This window comes from Cervus canadensis, chromosome 6, assembly GCF_019320065.1.
Source record: "Cervus canadensis isolate Bull #8, Minnesota chromosome 6, ASM1932006v1, whole genome shotgun sequence".
Lineage (NCBI taxonomy): Eukaryota > Metazoa > Chordata > Mammalia > Artiodactyla > Cervidae > Cervus > Cervus canadensis.
In genome coordinates, this window is record NC_057391.1 from 49912367 (window position 1) to 49928777 (window position 16411).

At 31.7% G+C, this 16411-nt stretch overlaps 1 protein-coding gene across 3 annotated transcripts in view; it reads left to right on the forward strand.

Moving 5' to 3' along the window:
• ZNF280D (zinc finger protein 280D) overlaps positions 1-16411 on the forward strand; it is a 127608-nt gene that overhangs the window by 99536 nt on the left and 11661 nt on the right. For all 3 annotated transcript variants that reach the window (XM_043471874.1, XM_043471875.1, XM_043471876.1), the window contains one exon: positions 3724-3769. In XM_043471874.1, the coding sequence (XP_043327809.1) occupies positions 3724-3769 (46 nt within the window). The remainder of the gene's footprint in view (positions 1-3723; positions 3770-16411) is intronic.

A 16411-nucleotide genomic window follows, 5' to 3' on the forward strand; every position in this document is an offset into this window, starting at 1 on the left:
CTCCAGGCAAAAGTACTGGAGTGGGTTGCCATTCCCTTCTCCAGGGGATCTTCCCAACTCAGGGATCAAATCCAGGTCTCCCGCATTGCAGGCAGATTGTTTACCAGCCACCCAGGGAAGCCCAGTTGAGATGCTGTGTGACTTCCCAATTTCTGTGGCTTTTTCATTGACAACTTTATGTGCCTAACCATTTTTTTGAGTCAAAAACTACAACCTATGTTTTGATTTAAAAAAACAAACAGCTTAGCCACTTTGTTGTTCTTTTGTCAGTCATTAAATGTCAATTATCTGGGCTCCCTGACTAGAGCGTATCCTCTTCTAATACTGCCCTTTTCTTTTTCTGATGCACAAAGCTGATCATACTTTCTTATTAATCTTAGAATAAAGTTCTTAGCACACTTTAGTGTGACACTGAAGGCATTTGCTAAAGTAGTCCTTGCTATCTCTTCAGTTGTGTCATTGACTGCTCTTTCTTGTTCCCTACCTTCTAGTCATATGTGGTCACTCTGTATTGTATCATTGTCATCTTGTCTTCTATTCCTTGGTTTTTGCTCTGCCTTGACTTGCCTTTTCCTGCTTTGCTAGTCTCAGCTCCTGCAGCAAAACCACGTTCACTGTAGTATCTTCACTGCTTTCTTGTATCTTCCCCCTTCATAATGCCTCAGTCCTTTGTATAGCCACAATATAGATGTCTCCTTTTGAACACATCACAGTTCTGTTAACATTCGCTTCAGTGCATTTCCTTGACAACTTTGGATTGGAGCTCTTAGCACAGTACCTGATGTATGTGCAACCTGATAAATGTTTAGATCATCCTTTCCACACATCTGTTAACACCTCTCAGAGTGAACTATCAGAATGGTGCAATGGATGTTTTCTTTGTGTGATGGTTAGTATGAATATGTAAGTGGAAGGTCTTGAGAACTGGTTGACTTTACTACTGGCTTATTGTAAACCTCCTTTCAGCTTTTTTGGTTTGCTTATAAGTATTTTTAAAGATTACATTTTAAAAATCAGTAATAAAATTTTTGATTTTTAAATGGTGTTAGAAGAAAAGAATGTGGTCTGACAGAAATGAATACAAGCATTGCCCCCCTTATAACACTTCCCTCTACCTCATGGTATGTTTATAGTGAATGAAACCTCAAATGAACACAATGATGTAGTTTACCTGTAACTTTGGATTGGTCATGTCATCTGCAGAAAAATTCCAAGTAGGGACATTTATTTCATTTTGAACTTTTAAGGGGAAAGCAGGTTTACATAGCAAAGAAAAATTATTTGCAATCTTGATCTCTAGTGGTAGTTGTTGAAATTCATGATGACCAGTCAGTCCTTCTGTTCCCTTAACATTGGAATCTTAAATAGTATTTGTTTTGAGTGCTATGCAAAATTTATTTAAAAATATTGCAGAATTCACAGGTGAAAAGTATAATTATCTAATGGCAGGTCATTAGCTCAGAACTTTGAGCTTAGCAAATTTCACTGTCTTCTACCAAGCAATTGAATATCTCAATGATGACTATTTCAGCAGGCATCTTTAATGAGTAAGATTAAAGGTAAGAACATTTTTTCTTTTCAAAATGTTAGTGATGTATTAGTAGTTGTTTAAAAATTTGTTGATCTCGAGTATGCTTTTGTAGTTACAATATTGGGGTGTACATTTTAATGATGAATTTTGTAACTCAATGAAATTTTATGTAGTGTGCTTTTTCTAATTTTTTAGATTTGTTTTTCTAATATTTTCACTGGTTATTACAATTCTGTCCCTTAAACAGAATACCAGTATGGTTAAAGCCACAAAACAAGATTGGGAACATAAACCTCTTATTGCTAGTTATTTCAATAATTATTTTATTCTCATCTACCAGTTTCTTAGCCAGTAAAATGAAGAGTAATAAAAACCTGTTACCAACCTCCTTTGCAGAGGTATTAAGAAAATTCAGTTTCCCCAATTGAAATACCAATAATAATAGTAACACATGCTTAATAGCTTTCATTTTAATTGCTGCATAAAATCAATTTATTAGAATAGCTATATGTGAAAATGATTAGCATGGTAATGTTTCTTTTGTAAGAATTTGAGATCAGTCTTTGATAACATTTCCAGTAATAAGCTGAAAAGAAGAATTCTTTTATGAAATATTTTTAAACTTATTTTATAACTAATAGTTATATATAACTTAGTAACAACTTTTCAAACTGAGTTTAAAATTATTAAATATTAAGAAATAAAAAATCAGCTAATATCTACTTTTTATTTCTTCCAACAGAAACCAAAACTTTTTATGTTTTCTTACAACTTCAGCTTGTTATTTTTAAAACAATTATTTTCCCTATATATATTATTAAAGCAATGATGTACCGTACACTTGATATTATTTCACCTGTATGAATACTCTTGTTCACAATTAAATACCTGAGAGAATTACAAAACCTTTAACCCAAGAAATGATAGACTTTTAGGTATTTTGTCAATTTTTTGTGCAAATTTTATTCATTTAGATTTTTTTATCAGAATTAGTTGAAAATTACTGCAAATACTGCCAATATAGTATTTCAACTAAAAGGACTTGTCCTATTTTAAATTATTTGCATCTTCATGTAATAACTAAAATGTGCTTAAGTAATTTTACATTGTTATTAATATCTAGAAAAATAGTAACATGTATAAACCTAGTTTTTTTAATGTGCCCTTGGAGAATGGACAAGGAGGGGTGTTTGCCAACTCCATATTTCATTAAATAACTATGGGATTAGCTTTTAGGATGGTTGATAATGTCTGTCCTACTAGATGTCTTCATTTTTGTCCATGAAATTTAAGTCAGTAAAGTTGTTGCTTATGTTGAATATGTTAATCCTTAAGTATAGTTTAAGCCTTCATTAAGTTATGAATCACTTAACTGTTTATTAATAGCATTTCTGATCAGGTGGACATTCTACATATTCAGATTAAAATTGTTCAGTATATTATATCACCAAATATTTAGTTATCAGCAATTTAAAACAAAGATCCTTTGGAAAAGATAGTTTTTATGTTAAATTGATATTTTAAAAAAGATTTTTGTAGATGACATATGCCTTTATTAATATTGTAATGTTATAGTTAGTATTTTTTTAGAAATAAAAGTTTACAAATTTATGTTTAATATTTGAGCTACGCTTATGAGTTTTTAAGAGAATAAATCCTTCAAAATTCTAAATTATTTCTGTAATTTTACCACCTCTAAATTAAGTTAGTTGTAACATATATTGAAATGACATTAGTATTTTGAACTTTATAATAGATAAAATATTTATTTTCTCTCACTTTTTGAGTCCTTTAGTAGTAAATACTGATGCATGTTATATAAGACATATAAACTTGCTTTCATTTTTTAAAGAGTAGTGTCTTTTTGTCACATAGCTAATGTGTTATATGTCTTATATCTTTTTTAAAATTTGTACTTAACATGGAGAACATTTCTTAAGTGCTCTTATTTTTAAAAAGGAAATATTTATCTGTATTCATTTATTTAGAACATATATTGAATCTACTATTTATTCTTGTGCATTTTATTTTTCCCTTAAAGTATTTATTATAGAGGTAATTTACTGTTATAGTATAAATGTACATTAATATGAATCTACATTTAAATTATTTTAAGCATGCAAAAAAATCTGTTTCTTGTTTCTATATTGTAAACATAAAATTAAATACTCAATACTTATTTTGTTTTCAAGATTAAAAAATGAAGCTCCCACAAAGGAACAAGAACCTATGTCTGAGGTAAATTATGTTGTATTTCCTACCTCTTAAAGATTTATACAATTGAAAGTATTGTTGGTGTGATTTTTAAAACTTCAATTCAGTGTGTGTACATCTCTAGGAATTATGTCATGTTATCAAAAAGAGAAAATTGAGATTTTTGTTTTCATTAATACAAAAATTTAACTCAGTAAAATTATAAATTATTATTTTGACAAAGACATTATTACATTTCACATGCTTGTTATTTATTTCAGTTAGTAAGTAATGGAGATAATTTTATGACTTAAAAATTTTGAAATCATTAAAGTATCGCACATCTGACAGGTTGGAAAATTAATCTTTTTAGGAAATTCTATTTTCTGAAGAAGATTTAAATAATTTTTAATATAGAAATATTTTGAATACATTTTAGCTATCTTAAACAGGCAATCTGAATATAACACTCAGAGTTATCATATACAGTTTTTACTGGGCAGTCTGGGCTTCTCTGGTGGCTCAGTGGTAAAGAATCCACCTGCACTGCAGGAGACATAGGTTCCATCTCTGGGTTGGGACAATTCCCTGTCAAGGAAATGGCAACCCATGCTGGTGCTCTTGCCTGGGAAATGCCATGGACAGAAGAGACTGGCTGGGCTACAGCTCATGGGGTCACAAAAGAATGGGACATGATTAAAAACTAAACAACAAAACTGGGCGGTCTAATGTATGAGTGTAGAAATAATTTTGCTTTTGTAGTTGCTTTCTTGATGTCAGCTCTTAAAATATTGTATAATATAGCTTGTCTCTGACTAAAAATGAAGCAAGGTAGGTTCAGCATTTATTTTTTGAGTAGCATTTCTATGCTGTAGAGTAAATAAGTGAAACCTAGGCAGTACCAGCCTTATCCCAAGTGACTGTCTTTTACAGAAAGTTTTCTTTTGTGTGACAGATTTTTTAGCTACAAATAAATGTCTTTACTGGATATATGATTTTTGGTTACTGGTTTATTTTGGTATTTCTGTTTTTGAGGAATTTGTACATTTTATCTATTATGAATTTATATATATACAAATGTTTGTAGTAGTCCCTTATTTTGATGTCTGTGGGGTCTACAATGATAATCCTCTCTTTTATTCTTGATGTTGATATTTTGTGTGCTCTTCTTGTTTCTAATGTTATCATATATTATACTTTTAATCAGGTTGCAGACAGAATATAGTGTTACTGTTTTTGTTAAAATAGTCTTTTTTAAAGCAATTAAATACTTAAACAATTTTTGTATTCACCTTTGTTTTTACCATTTCTAGTGCTTGCTCTTTCTTTATGTAGTTATTGGTTTCTGTCTGGTGTCACATTCCTTTTGCCTAAACAACTTCATTTGAAATGTCTCATGTTGCAGATCTACTGGTAATTATTTATTACATGCTTTTTTCCTTCAAAAAAATCTTTTGTTTTTCATTTTTGAAAATAAATTTTTGGTGAGTATAGAATTCTGGATTTACTGTTTTCTTTCAGCAGTTTAAAGACATCATTTTATTGTCTCTTGGTTTGCATATTTTCTGATGAGATGTCTTATTATAGTTTTTGTCTCTGTTTCTATACGGGTATGTAAGTATGATTTTCTTTGGTTACCCTCAAGGTTTTGTCTTTGTCTTTAGTTCTTATCAGTTTGAACATGATGTGTCTTAAGTCTGGTTTGTTCATTTGTTTGTTTATATGTTTATCTATTTATATATTTATTTTTGACATTCATCCTGATTGGTACTCTCTGCCCTGTCCTTTATCTTCTACTTCTGGTGTTTCAATTTCACACATGTTACACCATTTGATGTTAATTCCTGTTCTTAGATGCCCTGTTCTAGTCTCCCCACCTCACCTTCCCCCATACTCTTTTTTTTTTTTCTTTTAGTGTTTCAGTTTGGGTAATTTTTATTTATTGACCTGTTTACTGATTCATTTTTTTTTTTTTTATTGTGTAAGGTCTATGGATGAACCCATCAAAAAATTTTTGCATTTCATTTCTGTCATTGTGATTTGCTTGGGTTATTTTCCCTAGCATTTGCATTGGTTATTATAGTGTCTGATTTTTTGATAAAGTTTCCATCTGATCATGTGTATTATCCTCTTTTTCTACCAAAGCATATAACATAGTAATCATAATAATTTAAAATTTTCTTTCTAGAAGTTCCAGTAGCTGGGTTATATCTAAGTCTGGTTCTGCTGTATGTTTTATCTTTTGACAGTACAGCTTTTTCCCCCTTGCATTTTCTGTGTATGTGTGGTTGAAAGCAAGGCATTATGTGTTGGACTAAGATAAATAGTATCTGAAAATGGGCATGCCTTTTCTCATCTTAGGCCGTTAGTGAGAGATTTGGTCCACCTAGTAGTGTGTTGACTTGGGTTTTTTTTTTAATCTCTACGGCTACCCTTCATATACTATCAAGTTCAATTCCTATAGTATTTCCTTGTGCTTAATGTGGAAGTTATGTTACTGGAGGTTGTTTTTTTTTTTCTCAGTATCCTTGCTCCACACTCAGCTTTAGTCTTTTTTTTTTTTTTTTTGTGAGATTGAGCCATGGAGATTTTCTTTCTCTCTCTTTGCACTCTTGCCTTTCTTCCAACAGTACTGCTGTTGCTAATTATTTGATGTTTGCTATCTTAGTCAGCTTCCTTGGTGACTCAGATGGTAATGAATCTGTCTGCAATGCAGGAGATGTGGGTTCAATCTCCGGGTTGGGAAGATCCCCTGGAGAAGGGAATGGCAACCCACTCCAGTATTCTTGCCTAGAGAATTCTACAGACTGAAGAGCCTGGCAGGCTACAGTCCATGGAGTTGCAAAGAGTCAGATATGACTGAGAGGCTAACACTTTCATTTTCTTTTCATGCTAGTGGTGGGTGTTAGTGGTTGGTGTGATGTTCTCTGTTGTTCTGAGGTTTTCAAGTGGCTCTGTAGAATAGAAATGTTTTCTTCTGTCACCCAGCCACAGTTGGCCCCTATGCCCTGGGGACAACAGGGTTTGCCTCTCTTTTTTCCAAATATGTAAAGGCATGGCCATAAAGAAAACCTATGAATTCATCATTTCTAACATCATCCATTGACTTTTTCCTGATGTATTCATAGTTGAATAAACACATCAGACTCTTACTTTCCTTTGATTGCCCTGTTGAATCTGTGTCAAGTAAAACCAACCTTTTCATACATCAACCAGCTTCCTGAAGTTTATTTTTTTTCATTAAAAGCAAAAAAGCTTATGCTAAAAATTTAGCAGGCTGTAAGCAGAGTTAAAGGAAGCCATATTACATGGAAGGCTACATATTACAGTTTTGGTCTGGGTACTTCTTTCAAGCATATATGTGCTGTGGATAGTCCCTTAATAGACCCAGGCATTTAAATACACATGTAATATGGTGGATAGCTTGAATCAATCTTCAAGGTTTTGATCTGATACATTGTAGTGGAATCAGTGTTATACCTCAATAATATTTTCCTGTTGTCATATTTTAGTTTGTATAGTTTTACATTTTCTCCATCAAAATTAATTCCTTTCATAGTATATAGACTGTATATGGGAATTCATATTATATAGTGGTTTTCTAAAACAGCCTCTGTTCTGCTGCTCTGTATACATTGCAACATTTTACTGCTTTAATATCCTCACTGTATGTATACCATAACCCTTCCCCTGTAGCCTTAGAGTTAGTTTAGTTCCATTATAACCAAGTAAAGACTAAGAGAGAGAAGGTAGGTACAGATGCCTTTCTCTTTCCTTGCTTCCTTCCTTGGCTATTAGGGAACACTTGATAGCAAGTTCTAGGAATTTGTATTGGTGGCAAAGATTAATAAAATTATTTCCCTGTCCCCAAGGTGGTCAGAATCTTCTAGGACAATTAGACATGAAAAAATTATAATCCAATATTTTAAGCATATCAGCTGTGGTAGGTTCACACAAAAAAGTATTTCTCTCTTTTTTAAAAATATTTTTTTTCTCAATTCAAGCATACACATAAAAATAGGAGTTCCCTGTTATTTCATTAATGAAATGACAAATTAACTCTAGTCTGTTCCTTTAAGGCTGCTTGGGGATATCCATAAAGAATTTCTAAGGTCTTTGTTTTTCTTTCTTGTTATGTTTTGGTTCTTTTTTTTTTCTTCTTGACTTTGTAAGGTTTTCAGACATGAGAGTTTCAGACTTTGTAAAATCATGTTTTATCTTTATCAAATTAAAAGTTGAAAATTTGTGTGGATAGTTTATCATAAAAGTAGTGACTCATCTCCTTCACCCTTTTCCATTCAGGTCTTTAGAGGCAGCCATTTTCAACTCTTTCAGCTATTTGATCTCTTATTTATTATATTTTTATTTATTAATAATATAATCATATTTTGATTTGTCTTTTTTTGAACTATGACTGATTGTTAATAGTAGTTAAGGATTTACTTCTCTAGACCACCATCCCTACTTTCCTCTTTCCTCCTAACCCCAGCATCCCAGCCAGGGCCAGAATTAGAGTGAGGCAAGTAAGGCCTCAACTCTAGCAAAAAATTTAAGGGGGCTTCAAAAAATTCAATAATCAGATAAACATTTTCATTTCTATTTTTAAGAATAAAAATTAATGCGAAGTAATCCATGATGAGCATAATTTCAAAGCTGTAATTAAAGACAGCATCCAGCACTGCCCTTCTGTGACCCTGAAAGTCATGCACATAGGGAACACAAACACAACAAGGTCTCACTTCTGTTTTTTTTTATGGTTCTTGTTCAGTCATGAGGGAAGGTGACACATTTTCATTGCTTGTAACTTCATGTTACTGCTAAGTAAAAGGAAAAGTTACTATTAATTACAAAGCTATGTTTATGTGATTTTTTTATAACATTATTAAGAGCACTAAGGTAAGTAATACCGATGTTATTTATTAATATATTTGACCTTTCATGAATAAGATTGATTTGATGAAATGTGAAAATTTTCTGAAAAAGTATTTTCTATCAGGAAACTTTATACTTTCTTCACTGAAAACAGTGATAATTTACTGTTACTCACTTGTTTACATAAAAAGTATTTTTCGCTACTTTTTTCCACCACATTGGTCTGGAAATCTGGTATGTAGTTTTCTGTTGTTTCTAGTAATTGATTCTTGTATTTTTCATGCAAACATTTATGTAGACCAGTTTGTTAAATATCATAACTTAATATTCAATATTAAATAATTAATACTGAATGTATTAAAAAATAAGTGTATTTAAAATTTATACTAAAATTCTTAAAAATAAATATAACATCTAAAAACTCAAGTGGTCCATTGTTTAGAAGAAGAAAAATGGGGATTTCCCTGTGGCCCAGGGGTTAAGAATCTGCTTGGCAATGCAAGGACATGGGTTCAATCCCTAGTGCAGGAAGATTCCACATGCCGTGAAGTGACTAAGCCCATGTGCCGCAACTAAGACCCAATGCAACCAAATACGTGAATAAATAAATATAAAAAAAAGAAGAAAAATGCGTGTAAATGTAAAGATTAACCAGAATTATAGGGGAGAGTAACAGGTTTGGTATAAAAAAAATTTCAGCTACTTAAAATGAAATCTAATGTTGACACTATTAGAATAGAATTACTGTGAAATTTAGAGTTAAGAAATTTCTTTTAATTGTGTGAAAAAGACAAGAAAATGAAATGTTAGAAATTTCAGAAGCTAGTAAATATAAGCATGTACAATAAAATAAGAAAATGCCATTTGAATTAAAATTATAATTCATTGCAGCCACCTATTTCTAATACAGTAAAATGATTTTAATAGAGCATAGGCCCATCCAAGAACAAAAAGCAAATTTTAGAGTATGTCTTTTACCTGGTGGGCACAGATTTTCTAAAGCTGAGTCTTTTAAAAGTAGTCTAGTGGTGAGTTAATTAATTGTGATTGGATTATTTATTCCAGAGAATCCTTGTCTTTAGTTTTTTTCCTGTGCATTCTTTTTGCAAAAATGCAATGGAATTAAATATTTGTAACTCAAAAAATGGTTTCAAAAGTTTGAAATTTGAACAGAATTTGTGATGATGAAAATTTCATATTTCATCATGATGCTTTTTTAAATGGACATTTTTTTAATGTGTATCCAAATTGATAGTTTAATAGGTGATGCTTTATAGAATGTGATAAAATATATGAGTGACTTTACACATGTATGTTTTGTACAGAAGAAATTTCTCTCAAAGGATCACAAGAAATTATTGGAAGTTCAGATCCTGGAATACTCTAAATTCAGCTGAATTAAGAGCATTAAAATCATATAGCTTATCATTAAAAATATTCTGTGTTTCATTTGTGTAGTAAAGTTCAAAACACTTATAGTGTTACTAGGAAATCATGTTGTTGGAAATACTATGGAGAATGAAAGAAGCAAAACAGTTCTTTTTACTTTTTCATTATAAACCAGATATAGTACATCATGAGTGAATGTTTTTGATTACTAGGTATATTTACATTAAGAATGATATCATTGCAAGAGAAGAAAGTCTCAACTTAATTGAAATAAAACAAGTTGGATAATTATACCTCAATAAAGCTATTATTAAAAATAAACTAGACATGGTCTGGATTATCACATTTTGATAAGGTAGAAAGGGATATTTCTATATAAAAAAAATTGTCATGGCCGGGTTATGATAATGGAGTAGATATGGCAGATGTATACAAGTGTATATAAGCCAGTATTTCTCTCCCTAAATAGTTATGCCAGATTTGTGCCTTTCTCAACTCATAATCATAATTTAATATAAAAAATTATACATCTGTAAATTCAAATGTGATCATCTTTTTTTTAGTATTATACAAAAGATATATATTTTAGGAGTAGGGTAATATAGCGAGCAGATGAAATATTCTTGTCAATTCTGAAAACAATACTAAAATCACATACAGATCCCTGATTGGCATCAAGATTAAATTCAAGCAAGATACTTGATTCTTTACACACAAATTACAGACATTTATCAGATATGAGAAGAAATAATTTCAAATGTCAAAATACTTTATGTTGAGATCAAAAACATCTTGGTATAAATACATTACAGATTTTTACAAAAATTATCTATGTGGGATGATATTTTGAACAACGTGGCAAAAGTTTAATAAAGTTTTACAGTTAGAAAACATGACCGTATATAAAGCTCCATGCTTTGTAAAAATCCTGTTCTTTTGCTTTCCACAAATGAGAGAAAGTAATGTTGAAAGTGTATCTAGTGAATGTAAAACTTGAGCAAGAGATATGAATATTCTCCCTGAATTTTAAAATAAATGAAAAAGAAATTGGCAATGTATGAGTCACTAAATAAGAATATTGATAATTATGGGAAAAGTGCTTATCAAGTAGACATTCAGGTTATAAATGCCCTAACTTCATATTTGAAATAGATATATGAAAAATTAAATGAAATGTCTTCAGATTTTGAGCTTTTAAACTGGACCAAAGTTATTCTCTATAAATTACATCTGATTTACAAAAAGCAGCTGCTGACTCAGTTCTTAAATATTTTGACAATTTAAGTTCTATAGAAATTTCATATGAAGTAGTTTAAAGCAACATACAACATAAGCACTATATTTGTGTCTCCTAAAACTGATTAACAAAGTGATACCCAGATTTTAAAACAACGCCACAGTCATGGTAAAAAGAAGTTTTAGTAAGCTAATTTTAAATTATTTAAAATTCTCATTTGATCAAGAGAAATTGCCAAATATGACAGTTTACTTATTTGAAAATAAGATAAGAAAAAATTAGATTTTGAAAATATTATTGATGTGCTTGCTTCCACTAAAACCACTAAAGCAAAATAGTAACAAATTCTGGTTTTTGTTGAAATAAAATGTTTAAACTTAAACTACTATTTGAGTTTAATATACCTACTTTTCAAGTTTTCAACACTTTTCAACTACATGAGTGTTCTGTGGGGAAAAACTTTTAAACTATACAGAGAGGAGGATTCTGAGAAGATGGCACAGTAGGAAGCACCAGGAATCTGGCTTCCCACTTAGACAGCAATTGCACAGGCTGAATCCCTCTGATATAACTTTTTTGAAATTCTTAAGTCTGTTGAAGGCTTGTAACTTTCAGGAGAAGACTTGGAGAGTGAATTTCAGTTAACTTCCACAATTTAAGCACTTAACACTGTAGCAACCATATGGCAGGCAAATGTGCCCATGTTCCTCCAGCAGCTTGCACACAACTTATTGGAGCCAGAGTGGGCAAAAAAGACCTTGTTCTCCAGATACTGGGAATCTGTGCTGTTATCATTGATTGCTGCTTCTTAACACTGAGTTTTGAAGACGAGGAAGTGGGCTCAGTATTGCTGCACCTCCTCCCTTTCTTGAAAGCACCTTACCCTCCAGCTGAAGTGACTTCCAAGGGATTTAAGTGCACAACCCTTTTTCTTCCTTCATTTTTCTCTTTTCCCCCTTTGAGGAGCCAGATATTAACAACTTACTGAACAGTGACATATTAATGCATCTTTTATTACCTGAACCTTATTGACCAAAGTGTTTCAACATTCACTTACAGAACAAATTGCCAGCCACTGGCATTAGTTTCTGCAAAAATCCCCTGGTCAATAATGTGTTTGGGGATTATCCTAACACATTATTGTCCTAGTCAATAATGTGACTAGGACATTCAAAATCAACTGTATATGTAGGTAAAATTAGAAAGTGATTGTATATGCCAAGGGAAAGGCTCAGAAAAGACATGAGAAGACCTCAAGTTTACACCTCAGGCTGATTTGGGAACAGAGATAGCCTACAACAATAAAAATTTTTAAAGTAAAGTAAAACCAGAAAATGCTGGGCTAGGGGGAGAATCTGATTTTCAGAGTTCAGCACTCCAGTGTTCAAGAAGTAATCACAAGGTGTACAAAGAAAAAGCAAGAATGGCCAATTCAAGAGAAAAAATTCAACAGAAACTTCTGAAAAAGACATGTGACAGATATACTAGACAAAGACTTTAAAACAACTGTCATAAAGATGCCCAGAGAACAAAAGAAAGGTGTGGTGAAAGTCAAGAAAATAGTATGTGAACAAAATGGAAATATAAGTAAAGGGATAGAAAACCTAAAAAGAAATTCTGGAGATGAAAAGTGCAATAACTGAAGTTGAAAAATTTACTAGAGGATTCAAAGGCAGATTTGAGAAGAGAAGAATCAACAAACTTGAAGTTAAAACAATAAAAGTTGTTGAGTTTGAGGAACAGAAAGGAAACAGCTTGGAGAAAAGTGACCAGAGCTTAAGGGAGTTGTATGCCACCATGGAGCAGACGAACGTGCACATGATGAGAGTCTCAGAAGGAAAAGAGAGAGAAAGGGGCAGAGAGATTATTTGAAGAAAAAGAGATTGCAGACTTCCCAATTTGATGAAACACATGAATATAACCATTCAGGAAACACAAATAATTCCAAGTAAGGTGAATTCAGAGAGACCCACACTGAGACATATTATAATTAAACTTCCGAAAGGTAAAGCAAGAATCTTGAAAGCAAGAAAGAGAAGTGAATCATCACATACAAGGAATTCTTAATAATATTATCTACAGACTTCTAATCAGGAATGTTGGAAGTCAACAGGCAGCGGGTTGATATATTCGAAGCACTACAAAGAAAAAAAACTCTATCAAGAATTCTATATCCCACAATACTATCCCTCAGAAGTTAGAAATTAAGACATTCTCACATAAAACTAAGAGGGTTCTTGACCGCTAGATCTGCCCTACCAGAAGTGCTCAGGGAATTCTTCATGGTGAGACAAAAGGGCAGTACATGAAACTCAAAGCTCTGTAGCAAAATAAGTATTTCAATAAAGGTAAGTGCATGGGCAATTTTAAAACTATGACAGTGATTTGTAGTTGTACCTAATATTTTTTGTTTTCTTATGTGGGTTAAGAGATGAATGAATTTAATAAAAACAATTAGTGTAAAACCAAATATTTCTCTAACTCTGGTCTGCAACTCCAGATTTTGTTTCCTACATAAGTTAGGGTACTAATGCATTTAGTTTATATCTAGGTATATAATGAATAAAGTTGTAATTTTGTGACATTGACAAAAGGAATGGGCATGGAACTATAAAGGAACAAGAGTTTTTGTATTGATATCTTATTGAAGTTAGCTGGTATAAATTAGTGTTGGAGAGTTATAACTTCAGGATGTTAAACATATTCCTCAAAGTAACCACAAAGAAAACAGCTGTAAAATATATACAAGGGGAAATGAGAAAAGAACTTAAACATTTCACTACAGAAAATCAGTTAAACAGAAAAGAGGTCAGTAATGCAGGAAATGAGAGCCAAACAAGTTGTAAGATATATAGAAAACAAATAGCACAATGACAGATAAGTCCCTCCTTATCAATAATTAATCTAAATGTAATTTAATTAAACTTCCCAATCAGAAGATGAGGTTGGCGGAATGAATAAAAACACATGATCCAACTACATGCTGTTCACAGGAGACTCACTTGAAATTCAAAGACAGAAGGTAAAGTGAAAGAATGAAAAATAGTCCGTGCAAATAGTAACCAAAAGAGCATGGATGGCTTTACTAATAGCAGACTATTAAAATAGACTTTCAATCAAAACTTGTAAGAGAAAAGGAAAGACATTATATATTAATAAAAAGTTTAGTACTGCAAGAAGATATAACAGTTATGAATATTTACACACCTAATAACAGACCATCAATTTATATGAGGCAAAAATTCATAGAGTTGAAGGGAGAAATAGACTATTCTGCAGTCATAGTTGGAGACTTCAATAACCTACTTCCAATAATTGATAGAATAATCAGACATAAGTAGGGAACTAGGAAGTTTATTAATAAACCTGTTAGATTTTGCATACATACACAGAACACTGTACCCAGCAATGACAGAATACACTTTCTTGTCAAGTGCACATGGGACATTTTCCAGGATAGACCATATAGTAAGCCTCAAATTAAGCATCAGTGAATTTTAAAATATAGATGTCATACAAAGTATCTTCTCTGATCACATCAGGACAATATCAGGGATCAATAATAAAAGGAAAAATGAAAAATTCATCAGGTCATAGAAATTAACACACTTTAAAACAACCAGTGGATTAAAGAAGAAATCACAAGGGAAGTTAGAAAATACTTAGATCTAAGAATGCAAGCGAAATCACAACATACCAAAACTTAAAATTCAGTGGACATGATACTAAAGGGGAAATATATGGCTGTAAATCCTTACATTAAAAAATGAGAGATCTCAAAGCAACAACCTAACTGTCCAACTTAAGGAACTAGAAAAAGGAAAAGGCAAACTAAACCTAGAGCTAGCAGAAGGAAAGAAATAAGATTAGTGTAGAAACAAATGAAATAGAGAATAGAAAAGCAATAGAGAAAAATTGTCTTATTGCAAAGACCAATGAAACTGAGAAACCTTTAGCCAGAAATACTTAAAAAGAGGGAAGATTTAAATTACTAAAATCAGAAATGAAAGTTGAGACAGTGGAACTGTTTCTATAGAAACAAAAATGATCATAAGAGAGTACTGTGAACTGTATGCTAGTGAATTGGATAACCTACATGAAATGGACAAGTCACCTGAAACTCACCTGAAACAGCAGGACTAAATCATAAAGAAATAGAAAACCTGAATAGACACATAACTAGTGAGAGTGAATCAGTAAGCAAAAATCTAACAAAGAAAACCTCTTGACCTGACAACTTCTTTAGTGAATTCTAAAAAACATCTAAATAACAACTAACACTTCTTTTACACTTTTCCAAGGATTGAAATGGAAGAAATAGTTCTAAACTCATTCTAAGAGGCCAGCATTACCCTGATACCAAAGCCAGAAAAGACACTACAAGAAAGAAAACTATAGACCAAATTCCTTATGAACATTGATGCAAATATCCTCAACAAAATTCTAGTAAACAATTTAGCCACATATTAAAAGGATTATATACCATAAACGGGATTCATTACTGAAATGCAGGAGTGGTTCAATATATGAATATGATCAATGTAATAAGCCAAATCAATGAAAGAAAGCAACAAAAGCCACATTATCACCTCAATTGATGCAGAAATTGTGTTTGACAAAATTCAACACACTTGAATAATTAAAATGCTCAGCAGCCTAGGAATAGAAGGAAACTACCACAACATAATAAAGCCATATAAGAAAAACCCCACAGCAAACATCATACTCAATGGTAAAAGACTAAAAGATTTAATTCTTAAGATCAAGAAGAAGGCAAGATGCCCACTTTCACTACTTCTTTCCAACATAGTACTGGGAGTTTTAGGCAGAGCAGTTAGTCAAGAAAAAGAAAGAAAAAGCATCCAAACTGGAAAAGAAGTAAAATTATCTTTGTTGGCAGATGGTATCATTTTATATATATTAAAAACCCTAAAGATTCCACACAAAAACCATGTTAGAACTAAAGTTAATTCAGCCAAATAGTAGGATACAGAGTCGACACACAAAAATAGATTGTATTTCTATACACAAGAAATGAACAATCTGAAAAGGAAATTACAAAATAACTTGCACTAGCATAAAAAAATAAAGTACTTAGGAATTAACTTATCAAAGAGGTAAAAGACTTCTACAAAGAAACTATAAAACCTTCCTGAAAGAAATTAGAGAAGACATAAATGGAAAGACAA